This window comes from Fundulus heteroclitus, chromosome 9 (genome assembly GCF_011125445.2).
Source record: "Fundulus heteroclitus isolate FHET01 chromosome 9, MU-UCD_Fhet_4.1, whole genome shotgun sequence".
NCBI lineage: Eukaryota > Metazoa > Chordata > Actinopteri > Cyprinodontiformes > Fundulidae > Fundulus > Fundulus heteroclitus.
In genome coordinates this window covers 14,161,538-14,176,866 of record NC_046369.1, presented here as the reverse complement: position 1 = coordinate 14,176,866, position 15,329 = coordinate 14,161,538, and the positions used below count along the sequence as shown (strand labels likewise).

Genomic DNA, 15,329 nt, shown 5'->3' with positions numbered 1-15,329 from the left:
GAACATAAACAAAGCGGAAAACACCAAAATAGCAACTAATACGCCGGCAGGACGCGATAATATTTCATAAAAACCTTGTATGCAACCAGAGAGGGCTACTAACGTATAAATAAAAGTAGTAAAAGAATGTGGTTATGCACCTTTAAGGTCAGTTCTTTTGGCCTGTTGAAGTGAACATAGATAAACTATGATCAAGTGTACCATCACTTGAGGTGTTAAAAGTGAAACCCAGGTTATTATGGATGTACCTTGAACTCCAGCTCCATGCCGGTGACGTGCTCGCCGCTCTCCACCTGGGCCAGCTTCTGGATGTAGGAGTACAGGCTGCGAGCAGCCACCTCGGTGTTTCCACAGGCCACCGCCTCCAGCAGGGCGTCGTGAATGAAGCTGTACTGGTCCTCTGTCTGCACCATGTAGTTGCGCTGCGAGCGCATCAGCGTCACATGGCCGTAGATGTCCACCGTCTTCTCGTGCTTGATACGCTCCAGCATGGCGTCGATCACTATAAAGCAGCCCGTCCGGCCGACACCAGCACTAAAATGTAAAAGAAACAGCAGAAAGAGAGATCAGTTTATCATTATTAAGCTTTCAACTGCGGTGCCAAACACGTCTCCAATACAATGAGCTGTTATAGTTAAAATAGTCGAATAAGAGGAGCCGGAAAAATAAAAAGATACACTGTAAGGGTAAGAGAGGGAATACAAAAAGAATTTAAAAACAACAACAAATACAACAACATAAGGAGAGTGATGGAGACCCAGCATGGCAAGCTGTCACATTTCAGATTTATTGTGCAGTGCTTTGGACTCACTGGAGCCTTCTTATCTTGACAAAAAAAAAAAAAAAGGAAGGTTTCAATTTGAATAAGCCATTAGAGAAATATAGCTTGAAGAAGGAGTAAGAGCTAAGGAGTGAAAAGGGAGAGGTGGAAAAAGCAGGGAAGGATTACTGTGAGACATTTGACAGAAAGAGGGAAAATAAAAACAGGTGTGGGGAACGAGAGCAATTAAAATGATGCAGCACAGAAGAGAATGATAAAACCAATATAAGGAGAGCATAAAAAAACAAGAGTGTGAGTCTTGTACGAAGTCTGTTATGCAACGTCTTATAAAATATGCATAGAGTGGAGCTCTGCCAATCTGTATGATGGGTGTATATAAAAGAAGTAAAAATGTATCAAATTAAAAAGAAAAGAGAACAGAGACACGTTGCTCGGCAAGTTCAAAGGCTACTTTTAATTTCCCTTAAAGTCCAACCATCTCTGTTGGGAATCGCCATGCAAGTTAAGATGATTTGCATTGCAGATCATATTCTGATAGTAAAAAAATGATTAATGACCTGCAGTGAGCGATGATGGGTCCAGCGTCAGGCGGGTTGCAGGTCTTCACCCTACGAAGGAAGGCTAGGAAGGGGGTCGGGTACTCCGGCACGCCGTGGTCGGGCCACGCTGTGAACTGGAACTGACGAACCTCCCGCTTCTCGCTTGAGCCATTCTGGAAAGCAAAACGGAGGTCAACTATCAGCATCAAGGTTCTCAACTTATTTTAATAAGAAAGTGTTTTAGTGCTTCTTCCCCTGTTCAAGCAGGTTTAAGACATCTCTAATATGATATACCCCCTAACTTATAACGCTGAACTTTCCCATATGTTCAGGAGGTCATAAAATATGAAATAGAAATAATGGCAAGGCTTTGATGTCTGATGAAAAAAATCCACTACTCTGTCTTGACACAGGAAAGCGCAGAGTTTTACAGTCTTCATCCCGATACACATGCAATATACAAGACCTGACCACCCCAAAAGAGACACACATCCTCATACATGTGAAAGGTATTGATTTTTCACAAAATGTGTTTCATTTTTGTTGTTTAGACCCATGAAATGGTGACTGTTTAAGTACTCCGACATCCATCGTAAAATAGCGGATCGCTTGTGATAAATCAAAGTGCAAGTTCCACAGTTTTTGCAGAAGTTTGCCCCCTCTGGTGACAAGTTGAAATGACACCAGTGTTGCGTATGTGCATGGGAGAGGAGGAAAAGCATCTGCCGCTGTGACTGCGCAGGTCTTTTGTTTAGAGGCGTGATGTCTTCTGAGGTAATGCGTCAGTGGTGACGGAGACTCAACAAAGTAACAAGGTGAAAACCCGCAACACGTCACGCCAACGCGCAGAGAATAAGACCTGAAACCCTTCATAATGTGCCATACAGGTACAACCCATCTACTAATATATATATATATATATATATATATATATATATATATATATATATATATATGTGTGTGTGTGTGTATGTATGTATCTATATCTATCTATCTATCTATCTATCTATCTATATATATATATATATATATATATATATATATATATATATATATATATATATATATATATATATATCTATATATATATATATATATATATATATATATATATATATATATGTATGTATCTATAGATATAGATATCTATACATATATATGTATGTATGTATGTATGTATGTATCTATAGATATAGATATCTGTCTATCTAAATAAATCTATATATCTATATCTATATATATATATATATATATATATATATATATATATATATAAACTATTATATATAGTATAATACTCTATAATATATAGAAACTGTTGCTTTAAAGCAAAAACTGGAAAAAAATAAGGTTTCTCAAATAATACAAATAATTCTCAATTGAGCAATTGGGTTTGCCCGAGTCTACGGTTTTGTTTTGCTGGTTCACGTAAACCTTATTAAGCTTGACATATTATTTTGTAGACATCTCATCCCACTATAAGCCAACATGCAGCTAAAATGTGTTGTCTTTAAAGCACTTATCAGTCAACTGGCAGCCTAAAATCAACTCTTAACACAAACACTTGAAATTACCAGTTAGGTCTTGGGGGAAAAAAAAGGGTGTTTTTTTTTTGGCTAGGAGACTGACAAAAAGAGGGAAAATTAAATATGCTTTAGATCTCCTCTTTCTTTACTCACACAAGATCCTCTAATGGAGGGACTGTTTGCTTTTCAGTGCAGCACTTCTGGATTTCCTGACAGAGGGAAATTTTTACTTGCTGAATAAATGAATAAATGAGTGGAGTAATTAAAAGCAAACTGACCCAGTTCCTCCTCCCTTCCTTTCTCCAACATCGCCCCATGCATTGCAGTTGAGGTCGGCGGCAAGAACGTGACTAGTTTGTGGTTTCCGCCTTTTCTTTAAAATTACATTTCTTTACCAGAGGATTTGTCAGCAGACACAATTCTGCATCACTGTAGGACACATATATATACAGATATCCAATAGCTGGCTGTGTGTGTGTGTGTGTGTGCATGTGCATGTGTGGGTGTGTGTGCATGGTTGTCTGCCTCTGCTACCTCTTATATATTACCAAAAGAAACCCAGCAAACTGGGAACAGCCGAGTGAGATATCACAGCGACGGCTCAATATTGCAGGAAAGCAGAGGACAGATAGGAAAAGGAGTGTACCGGTGGGTTTGATAGCAGCTCAGAGAAGCAGAATTTAAATGGATTTAGAGCTGGCTGCTTGAACTCTAAGGCTGCTGATGTTTCGCTATCTACACGGTCCCCTTTCATTCATTGTTTCCCAGGCCTAGTGCCGTGAAAGGTCAGTTTGGTGCAATTTGGGGGGGAGAGAAAAAAAATAATAATCTGAAATGTTCAAATCTGTTTGTTACAACTTTAAATTTAAACCGACATGCGATATAAGTACTTTTAAGGTTTATTTCCTCTCAGTTGTACTATGTCTTAAGGGGGATGTTGTTGTGTGAGTACGGCGTCACGTTTCAGCAGCGTACGAGCGCCGAGCCGAGCGGGCGCTAATGTGCGGGGGACGTCATGCACTCATGTGTGTTGGAGTTTTTTGTGCGAGCGTATGAGAGGGTCTTTGTGCACACACAGAGAAGCATGAGAGCTGTCTGCCAATTATGTATATTGAGTTTCTCTCCTGCTCACTTTACCTAAGTGCTCCAATTTGGCAGATGCACATAAACAGATGATCTATTGAGGAGAGACGGAGCTAAACAAGGTAAAAGAGGTGGATTGGGAAAACAGTGCAGACAAAGGGGGGTTTTTCTCAGAGAATATTGGCACTGAATGGAAAAACAGCCCAGGGTTTACAGGGCTTATTGAGGTTGTCTGTATACATTCTGTATCTTTGTTTTTATTCATGATGTGCCCAGTGGATCTGTCTTCAATATTTAGACTTTGAATTGTACAGATTTCATTCACATTTATTCAATATGATCGAGTATATACATTTTTTTGCAGCAACGATGAAGAGTATAATGTGCTCTCTCAGCTTCATGAATGGCTATTTTTTTTTTTTTTTGCCAGATACAAACCCACAGCTACATCACAATAAATCAAAATATCACTTTTTCCGAAGGAATTCAATTCCAAGGACTGTGGCTTACAGCTATTATAACATAAGATCAACAACAAGAGTATTTTTTTTTATATATAAAACTGTTAGCCTGACAAGCATGGAGTAGACTGCTGACTTAACAGTTGTCCAGCAGGGAGTCACTCCACAAGCAGAATAAGCCGCAAAAGGTCACTGTCACCAAGGTGGCTGTTGAAAGACTGCTGTATCCAAGCATGCTATTGGAAAGTTAACTGGAAGGAAAAACTGGTCATGTCACACAGATATCCAGGTAATGAGCCACATCTGTGCCATCACTTGTGTTAAGTGACTACCGAACCACAGGCAACAACAGAAATGTCATTCCTGGAGTAAGGAGAAAAAGCACTGAGAGTTTCAAAGTGGCCCATGGTCCTCTTTTTACCAACCAACCAACCAACCAACCACTTTATTTATATAGCACATTTAACGACAGAAAAAGTTTCCAATGTGCTGTACATAACAAAAAATAAAATAAAGATAATCTAATTAAATAAAATACAATTTTAAGATTTAAGAGTCCGGAGGACGAGCGGAGAGCCACAGAATCCAAGCTGTTTGAGCTCCATTGTGAGGTGATTATTTGGGGAGCCCTGTAATCAGCTTGTATTGGTCCACTGTTTTTTTTTTTTTTTTTTTTTTTTTTTTATGAAGTCCAAAATTTAACTGAACTACTGAAATAAATCTCCTTTTAAATGATATTGTCACATATTGAAAGAGGGAAACAAATGGGAGGAAAGGTACTGTATTGATGCCTTGTGGAATATTCCCATAATACTTAAAACACCTACAACTGTGACCTTCACAACTGAGAACGAAGGGGCATAAAAACGTCATAAAACAATGAACTGTTATGTGAAAACCAGTGCTGCGATATTTAAACTCAATAAAGACAGAACGTGTGAAGTATGCAATCCCCTTAGCATCTGTATATTATGCGTTTCTAAAAAGAGATCTCCTCTTACCTTGTGTAGGGAGAACGTGCGGACACAGAAGGTGGCCAGTTCTATTGTATCCAGCAGGGTCACTTGGGTCATGCCATAGGTTTCCGTGCCACGACTGGGCCAGTACTGGTCGCATTTAATCTGCGAGAAAGCATAGTGAGGGGGGAAAAAAAAGACAGGATGATGAACATATGGAGGTATTTGCTGTGGTGTGCCCCATTCTAATAATAATAATAATAAAAAAAGCTCATCTTGATAATGATCAGCGTCACAGACATCAATGAGCCAGCGGGAGGACTCAAATATAAAACGCTCGCGCAGCACTCATAAAGCAAGGCCTCCTGCGGATTGAAAACACCAGGGGGCAGCGACAAACACCAATGTCTAATGCACTTCTGAGGTAAGTGCTAATGTGCATGGAAACAGATCGTCACAACAGCTCATCTATTCTCAAATCATGTAAAAAAAAAGAAAAAAAAAGAAAAGAAAAAAACAAAAACAAAAGAAAAATAGTTTCAAATACTGGCGCCTTACTTAAAACTACGAGGTCTGGATGATGAAGCATGAGGTCTGTTTGCACAGATCCTGATCACATTTCTCATTATGAAAGAAAGCATTAGTTGTATTTCCTTGACCACCGGGAGTATTATATATCTGAAGCCACCGCAGCAGATTCCCCGGCCTCCATCAGGCCGCCTGATAAAGATTCATCCAGTTAGGGAGCGAGACGCGTCTGCAAACGTCTGATGAGACGCGACAGCCGGTGAAGGAGACGTGCCGCTATCCAGCTTTCGCTCCCATTTCCTGCCGGAGCTGACACTCGGGTTCCACTGCCCGCTAATCCTGATCACGTTTGACAGGAGAGGAATGCGCATGTCAGGACGGGCGGCTAGGTAAACAACTGAAAAGGGGACGGAGGGAAAGGAGAATGAGCGGAGACACCTGGGGTGAGTGAGTTTGATGTTGACACAGGTTTGAGTTGACAGGATGAAACATCGCAGTTGGCTTTTTGACATTTAGCCCACGCCTTTGTAGAGCAGGATATTATCACTGTCAGTTCAGCGGCAGAACAAGTATTCGGGTCCCTTTTTTTTTTTCTTTTTTTTTTTTCAAAAAGGGAAGAGGAACAATCCGACGCGGGGGAAATACTTCATTACGCGGAGAAGTCTTGCATTCAAAATCGTAAGTGAAATGACAGAGGGGTCAGCAGCAAAATGTACTCGTTAAAATGAACTCCCCAGTTTGTCAGGGGAGTGGAAGACTTCTGACATTATTATGCATTACATTGGTGGAATATTATTACTTGTGCCTAAATGTGGTGGCAGAATTCATATATTACAGCAAGTTGAGCTCCAAATGTGAATACAGGCTGCTGTTTCAATGGAAGATCAGAAACAAATATATATTTTTCATCTTTTAAGCAACCTTTCACATAACAGCACTGGATTGTAACAAAAAGAGAGAAAAAAAAGAAAAGCCCTTACTTTGATGCATATAATACATGCCAGATCTCTCTCTCTCTCTCTCTCTCTGGCAACTTTTTCTCCAACTTCCACCATTAGCAGATGGTTGTGGGAGGTTCCAGTCCCACATTCTGCAAAGATGCTAGAACGCTCAGCTGCTTAAAACGTCATTTTAACTTCCTGCAGTGCTCAGTAAGAGCGCGACAACTTGCTGAGCGATAACCATGACGGGTAACGTGACCCCGAAATGACAAATAAGAGGAATCTGCAAAGAAACTCCCCGTGAAACTCAGTTCCTCAGGTGGATCATCAATGAGTTGCCTCCTAGTCTGACTTGGGCTTTTCCTCGGTTTTCTGAGTTTCCTCTGAAATGAACAAATTCCGACTGGAACGTAATCGGAGAGCCTGATTTCAAACACGAAAACGGTAGAACAACGTCAAACGTCGCCACTGTCGTAGAGCTCTAGTTGTGTTTAAGGAACAGAATTAATGATGCTCCTGCTAAAGATCTGCACATTTTTTTCAAATAAACAGTTTTAGAAAGATAGTCGCCCCTCGTTTTGTGGCCGTTCTTATTGAGGTTTGAGAGAATCCTCCAATGTGTGGACGCAAGATCAATTTCTTTCTGGTTTTTTTGTTTTGTCACATTTAAGGCTTATTTTAGTAGCTTTTTACATTCGGCCTTTTCTGACTTAAAAACACAAACAAACATTATTCCTTAGCTCAACGGCAGACTCTCCTGCCTCCAAGATTGAGATGCCAAATTCAAACCACAAGGAAACGGGACTCATGGAATGACCTGTTAAACGTTAAAACACATCAGCTGAGACAATGTGTAGCGTTATATAAAGCATCATTTTATTTTACAGGAATCGTTGAGGGTGCGGCTACTTGTGGCGATCGGGAGGCGGGATCAGCAATGCCATCACCCAATGCCAGTGGGAACAGAGCAGGGGAACAGAATTTCACACGACACCGGGAGGAGAGGAGAGAGCCAGCCTGCTGTAAAGCCCTCCTTCAGAACCATTCACGGCAGCACTTTGGGTCAGAAAAACCAATCCGCTAGCAATATGCAGTCAAACACGACCTAATCTGTTTGTGAACTGCTTTTTTTTACTCATTCCTCGTTGTTTCTGAACGGTTCCTATCGTGCTGTGTTTCTCTCCCCCTCCCCTCGTAGCCCAGGGTTATATATTCATATATTTTTATTCCCCCTTATTTTATTCAATAATTTTCCTAAATCCCTTGTGTGTGTTTTTTTTATACTGCCTTTTTTTCTTTATGGAAAAAATGAAAGTAAGGTACCATGAGAAAAAAAATGGATGTGGCGTTCATGAGCAGACCTTTCTGGCCTGTAAAAGGGATGATTATTTTCTTCTATGTTTTCATCGGTTCTGGATTACTTTTCCTATGTTCGTGAAAAATAACAACAGCTTCACTTAGCAAGGCACAGGTTCTATGTCTCTGTTATAATAATAAAAAAAAAAAATCTATTTTTTTCTTATATTTCAGCATTTTTTTAAAAGAAGGTGGTTCCCTTGGAATATTAAAAACAAGTTCACCTCAGTAAGCTCTATTAGTCTTCACCTGGATTTCAACAATTACGCAGGTTTCTGTGGATTCATTATTGTACACGTTATTAAGTCTTAACCCAGAGAGCAGCTGCTAAATACTAGGCTGCGCCGACTTACCCGTGACTTCTCTTCCAGCCGGGTCATCATCACAACAGTTGCTGTCCGCTGTTCCCACACCATCCTCCAGAAGTCCCCGAACGTCTCTGGCAACGGGCCCTGGGTGGCGATGTAGGCGTTCTGCTTCCTGTAGCCATCGATGTAGTTGGCGTTGATGTAGTCGCTGCCCGTTATGCCTGGTTGGAGAAACGAGGAGCCAAAGAGGGATCAAAAAAGCAGAAAGTGACGCCTAATTTCCAAGCCGGGTATTATAACCCGTTCTTTGCTCCTTGTTAGAACCGCTTGTTTTGTGTCATCTGCCACAACAACTCCCAGTTTTCACATCCAGTGACAGCCACCAAGCCAATTAAACAGCAAGTGTGAAGGCATGAAATAATTGACTTGAAGAAGAAAAAAAACAAATAGGCTTTAAAAAAATGCACGTATTAAAACTATGTAGAGCCAGCTTCACAACCTCATAACCCAATAAAACCCTTTCACATTTATCTGTATTACCTGTTATATATCTTTCCCACCGCTGTGGGTTTAATTAGAAGCCTCAATTAGATTCCACGCTGAAGAGTAAGACATGATCGAAGCCACAACATTACACCAAATCGATGTAGACGTCAGAGAAAACACTTCGGCGTCGTTTGTTTGTGTTTTAGTAATGATGACAGTCTGTACATGGCCTTCTCATGTGAAGTAAAATCCTACGTCTAACGACCGCAAGCGACTTAACTGGAGGTGTTACCCTCAAGCTTTTCACGCGATCCCAAGAGAATTGTTTATTTAACTTGTAAGAGGTTTGAGCCGAGACAAGATAATCTGGTGAGAGTTTGTCTACCCCCGACAACGATAAGACCCAACGCCGCCCAATATTTATTCAGCTAACTTCCGCAGCGCCTCGGCTCGCTTTGAGGCGCCGGCGAGACGGCATCTGTGTCAGAGAGTCACGTCTCCTTGGCGTACGTCTCCACGCTCAAGCAGCAAACAATAAAACACTTGACTGGGCTAATTTAAGAGATGAGATGCGCTGAGGACAAAAACCAGAGGGGAGAAGAGTAGAATCCTAAATGAACGGAGAGATACAATTCGACGAGAAGAAGGAGGAAGAAGAAAAAAAAAACAGAATGCTAGGAAGGCAGAGAAAGAAAGAAAAATGCAATTAAAAAGGATAGCACGTTGTAAGATTTGACTCTGCTGCCTTGGCTTTAGTCATAGCTAAGCGAACAGAGAATGGTGGCTTGCATGGATTGTTCTGCTGCTGCGACTAATAGCAAAAATCACTGCAGTGTAAAATAGAAATTTCAGACTTGATTAATTTATGTATTTATGGATGAGGCATTCTTCTTCTCTCGGTTAATTTTGCTATGCATGTTGTTGCACTGTCAAATTGGCTTGACTACTCCATGATATTGAAATCAAGTCTAAGCGGCTAGCGCACATAAAAGGACAAAATGAAAAAAAAAAAAAGCACTCTGAGGGTTGGCTTTACTGTGAACAATCGAAAAGGTCCCCTGGTGATGCAGAGCCAGAACAACGTCAGCGGTGGAGGGTGAGTACCTCTGACAATGTCCCTTAAGATTTAGGAGTCAGAGGGAGAGATTCTCTGGCCCTCCGATTGGAAGAACTCAGTGTCTGTGGCCCGTTAGCGGGACGTCATGAGCGGCGGGTTGATCCGATGAGACAAATGGGATGTTGCAAACACTGGTTTAAGTCCGGGGATCCCTTTGAGAGTGAGAAGTGAGTGCAGTGCAAAGTGATGAGTGGAAAAAACAAAAAAAAAGTCTTTGTAATTTGCTTACATAAACTGCTTGGCTGCAAAAAAAAAAAAAAAAGCAAGTTGAGCTAAACCAAATTCTCAGTTTACAGTTTGGTTCCAAAGTATTACGTCCTTAATGCTTCAAAACAATGCTTGTAACATAAATCTTATTTTTGTTGTCCTTGTACCGGCTGCTTTAGTTCAACTACGTTATGTATTTTACCTAAAATCAGCTTTGTCTCATGTAGTTTTAGACAGATTCAAGACTGACTCAGCCTCTATAGTACCCTGTGTTTGGAGTTACAAACTTTTATCCTGAGTTCAACGACAAACATTAGCGCATAAATGTTTAAACAAAGGAAAAGGATTTGATAGAAATAAAATTTCGTCTGAGTCAACCCCCTTTAGGACCACATTTTACTGCAGTAAGAAATGCAGTTCCTTGCAGTGCCTCTAACTGCTTTACAAATCTAGAAGCTGACATTGTTTGCCTGTTTCTTTTCTCTATTGGGTTTAGGTCTGAACTTTGACTGTGGCTTTCTAACACATACCGCTCAGGAAAACCTCACGACAGCCGACTGAATTTCAAACATGTTTGATTTTCACGATCGTCCGATTCCTGAGCGGGAGGTAGTCGTGAGAAGCCAGTCCCCCCTCCTCCCCCCCTCTACGATCAAGCTGAAATTTGGCCCGATTCAAAAAATGCTCGCACGACTGAAGAATCGGCCCGAAAAGGGGAAAAACTCGTACAGTGTACGCCCGGCTTAAGCCATTTCATTCTAGCTCAGGATGAATGTGTAAGACCACTGTCCTGCGAGAAGGTGAATCTCCACACCAGGCAATTATTTGACAGATTCTGAAAGGTTTTCTTCCAGGACTGCCATAATTTCTAGCTCCATCCATCCTCCATCAACTCTGGCATGCCTCCCTGTCCTTGTTGAAAAAAAAAATCATCCCAGAGCATGATGCTGCCACCACTGTTTGCATTTTGCTTGAAGAATTTTACACTTATTGGACAAGTCCTCGTTCTTCCACATGTTTGCTACACTCCAAACTTTATAAGGGAGTTATGATCTCCCTTCACAGCAGACATGTTTCTTGCCACTCTTTTATGAAGGCCAGATTTTTGGTGTGCCTAACTAAGAGTTGTCATATCAAGGCATTATCCTACCTGAGCTGTGGAAATCTGCATCTCCTCCAGAGTTACCATAACATCTAGCTGCCTCTCCAATTAATGTTCTCCTTTCCCGATTTGTCAGGTTATGGCGATCGATAGCTTTGCCATTGCAAGTTTTGCAACATGCTTTCCATTATGGGATGCTGCTCCCTAAAATGTCCAAAGCTTCTCTGCAAACTCCCTCCCTGAGCAGTTTCCTGTGTCCCTTGGTCTTCACGGTGTTCCTTTATATACCTGATGTTCTCTGAAGCCTTTACAGAACGCTTGCATTTGTCCTGAGATTAAATTACACACATGTCTGACTTCTTTGTCGAAAAATATTTAACAAACAGCGGCTCATTTTTACAACTAGACAGTACATTTGGTTTTTGTGCCAACACACGACAACTTGTGTAAGACTTTTAAGACAAATGAGCACATTGTGCTGAAACGACTCAGTTTACAATTTGGCTGCACAGACTCCGGGACTGGCAGAGCTGATTATCCGTTCAGTTTCAGTAATAAAGTCTATTTTTATTTGCTGGGTGCTTTAAAACCATACATACATAAAACCAGCATATCAATTTCTTATTTTTCCCCCGCAGTTGTTTACTGTCTTCTTTTGTAATTTTGTGCGGAGTAATTTTTTTCTTATTTATCTTTTTTTTTTTTTTTAGATTTTGTCGTTCTTGGCTCTCATCTAGTTTTAGACAGACTCGTGACTTAATCGGCCTGTGTGTGTGCGCTCCTCTCCAAAAGGTAGTGTGCGGGCGAGCCTTACCTTCAATGGGAGCCAGGATGACTCGGGAGTGGTCGTAGGCGATGACGTTGGCGTAACGATTTTTGGGCTTGTTCACCTCCAGGTTGGAGTGCTCCCAGGTGAACTGCTGGCCTGGATCAATAGACTGATAGGAGGCAGAGATAGCCGAAACATGCACACATAAAGAAGTAATCAGAGGAGCCGTGAGAGGTTCTGAGCTACAACAATACAGCTTCGGCGGTGCAAAAAAGAAGAAAGAGACATTGAGGAGGCGATTTCACTTAAAGATAAACACCCCGCTACGTCGAACATCTGCTTTCTGACTGCTTGAAATTCAGCAGCTGCTGAAGTAGCAGGTGCACAGTCACAGATAACTGTATAGATCAAGGTAGCGTCTCTGCCACTATGATGAGGGGAACGAGGATGGACAATCTGTGCAATGCAAATTAGCAAGGTTCGCTGAAATACAAGAATCAACAATAAATCTTACTCTGCCCTTTCAGGAAAATTAAGCATCCAATTACAACTGGACTGTGAGGTACCTGCTGGCTTGTAAGGTTTTGTGAAGACACGGAGGCTTAAATTATAATTGGAACTGGGATTGGGGGGGGGGGGGGGGGGGGGAAGACTGAGGCCAAACTGCATATAATCATTATAACCGTAAGATTTGACTCTGTTTCATCCACAGCTTGTATTTCTGCCTGATATATTTTCTATCTGCAGCTTCCTAATCTTAACCCCCACCCCCATTAGGGTGGTAACAACAGAACACAGACTCTTGGCAAAAATGAAGTCTGAGTCCAGTTGGTGCCAGTACGTGACTTTATCTGATGAAGTGTACTATCATAATGCCCACGATATGCTTCGGACTCTTAGTTTGTCATAAGAGAGCTAGTAGTTCTTAAGATGTTCAATTATATGTGCCACATTATGGATACTTGGAAGAAAGAAACAGTAGCAGACAGGATTCGATTATTAGCCCTTTAACGACAGTAAAGTCGGCGTCTGATTCATAGCTTCCTCTTATAGCTCTCATAGTTTATAGGGAATCCCGACTGCATTTGATCCTCTTTAGTTTTACATCTTTAAAACGTGGACTGATCTAACCAAAAAATTCAGCACTACACAGAGATTCTTTAAAACACAGTTTGAGAATTATGAAAGTTTTATTCTATCTACAAAAAAAATGTTTTTTTAGACATCAGTGCAACCTTGGATTTAGACAAGCATAAAAGTGACGATACAGATGCTCCTAAAAATTATTTCACTCATTTCAAATACAAAAACCCAACTAATCTGGAGTCATCACACAGATCGATCTATCTATCTATCTATCTATCTATCTATCTATCTATCTATCTATCTATCTATCTATCTATCTATCTATCTATCTATCTATCTGCTAACTTTGATCATGGCCCTCGCTCCACAGCTCTTCATGCTGCTGTGTTTACCTGTCTTTGTTTTCTGAGCAGGTGGCACTCCAGAAATTGGCAGTTTTCCTTTAAAGCAGGTTGTTTCTCCACACAGCTGCATGGCAGCGCTTCGCGAGGGAAGGGGTGGGAACAGTGTGAACACAAGAGTGATTGACACTGACTGGTAACAACCAATCAGAGTCAGACACTACTCTTGGCTTTGATTGGTTGTTTCTGACCGGGAGTGGCGCATTTCTGCTAATGGCAGTAGGACCACTGGGAGGAGCTTGATTTTTTTTTCCACAGACTATCAGATTATCAGCCTCATGTTTTACTGTCAGGACATAGTGAGAGTTTTAAATATGTAAAAAAATATATATATTTTTACAAACCGTACCTGCTGCAGGTTTAAGGACATGTCATGGCATTTTAAAGGCTGTGTTATCATCTACATAATCATTGGGAAGATTGTTGACTTTCAACCTTTTGTGGCAGTCAATGACAGCCACATACTGTTCAGTACATGAACATACTTTGTAGTAGGCTGACTTATCTGTATTAAAAATAGTTTTTTTAATAGGTCTTCCATAATATTCCTCTTTTCTGACAAACCAAATTGTGGGTTGTTATTAGCTTTCGGCCGCTATCATAAAAATTAAGTTCAAAGTTCTAGGAGAAATTTACACTTGGTCTATATCATCTCATGTGGAATAACTCCAAATTAGTTTAACTTTTGAATTACTGAAATAAATGAACTTCTCAATGATATTGATATAATTGATTAAGATCCACCTCTGTATGTACTTTTGAAATCTGGACTGAATTAATGTACACGTCTTATGGGTTCTTTCAAAAACAGCTTCTGATTTTGTGATCCTTTTACTTTATCTGTGAAAACAATCAAACAAGAAAAAGGGATTGGTAGTTTTCCAAATAACATTGCTGAAAACCTTTTCAAGTTTCACCCTAGTGAACGCCATACCATGTATGGTCTCGTTATATGTCATATGAGCTGAATCTATTGTTACGCTCTTAACTGTAAGTATTAAAATGCTAAAATTTAAAAAAGCTTTATGACCATCATTTTCCTCTTTATCCCCTCTCAGAAATATAGATCTCTTTTTCGTTTTATACAATTTCTTTACTATGTTTAATACAAGTCTGCTCGGTTTCTGTCCCGTTTGCAGGTTACACATGACATGCTGGAAAATCCCAAGCATACTTGTGTTTTGATAAATATGCTTCTTTTAAGGTATAATAGAGGCTTCTATTAAAGAGTAAAGTAAACACATAACATAAACGGCCAGAAATAGTTTAGAATAAATCATTTATCCAATTCCCAATGTAAAACTTAAATTTCCCTATTATTTTCTTCATAATTCGCGATGAAGGGCCTATCAATGAACGGCAGCGCCCGCCAAGAAGAGGGTCCTCGCGCGGCATACTGTAGCGCCTGAGAGTAGCCTCAGCATCTTCAGGTGAAAGCGCCGCTGTCTTTTCATCGCCACTCCTGCATCAGATTATCTCCTCCTTATCTCCATTCCCCTGCTGTGATGCTTTGCTGTGCTTTCTCTCAGTGAATCTTCATCATTAACCAAACCTTTCCACCTCATCTCTCTCTTTGCGCTCCTTGTTCCCCCTCTTTGCCCCCCCCCTCCCTCTTCTTACTTACCGCCTGGCTAAAAACCAATCAGTCAAAGCCCCTGCAGGGCTGCGGTTGGTAAGCCGGG

The 15,329-nt window shown here is 40.8% G+C and overlaps 1 protein-coding gene across 16 annotated transcripts in view; it reads right to left on the bottom strand.

The window, feature by feature from the left end:
• The window catches only part of ptprsa (protein tyrosine phosphatase receptor type Sa), a 302,454-nt gene that overhangs the window by 21,384 nt on the left and 265,741 nt on the right, over positions 1 to 15,329 (bottom strand). For all 16 annotated transcript variants that reach the window (XM_036141038.1, XM_036141042.1, XM_036141044.1 and 13 more), the window contains 5 exons: positions 12,206 to 12,329; positions 8,525 to 8,700; positions 5,392 to 5,511; positions 1,339 to 1,493; positions 249 to 534 (listed from right to left, as the gene is read on the bottom strand). In XM_036141038.1, coding sequence (XP_035996931.1) covers positions 249 to 534; positions 1,339 to 1,493; positions 5,392 to 5,511; positions 8,525 to 8,700; positions 12,206 to 12,329 — 861 coding nt within the window. The remainder of the gene's footprint in view (positions 1 to 248; positions 535 to 1,338; positions 1,494 to 5,391; positions 5,512 to 8,524; positions 8,701 to 12,205; positions 12,330 to 15,329) is intronic.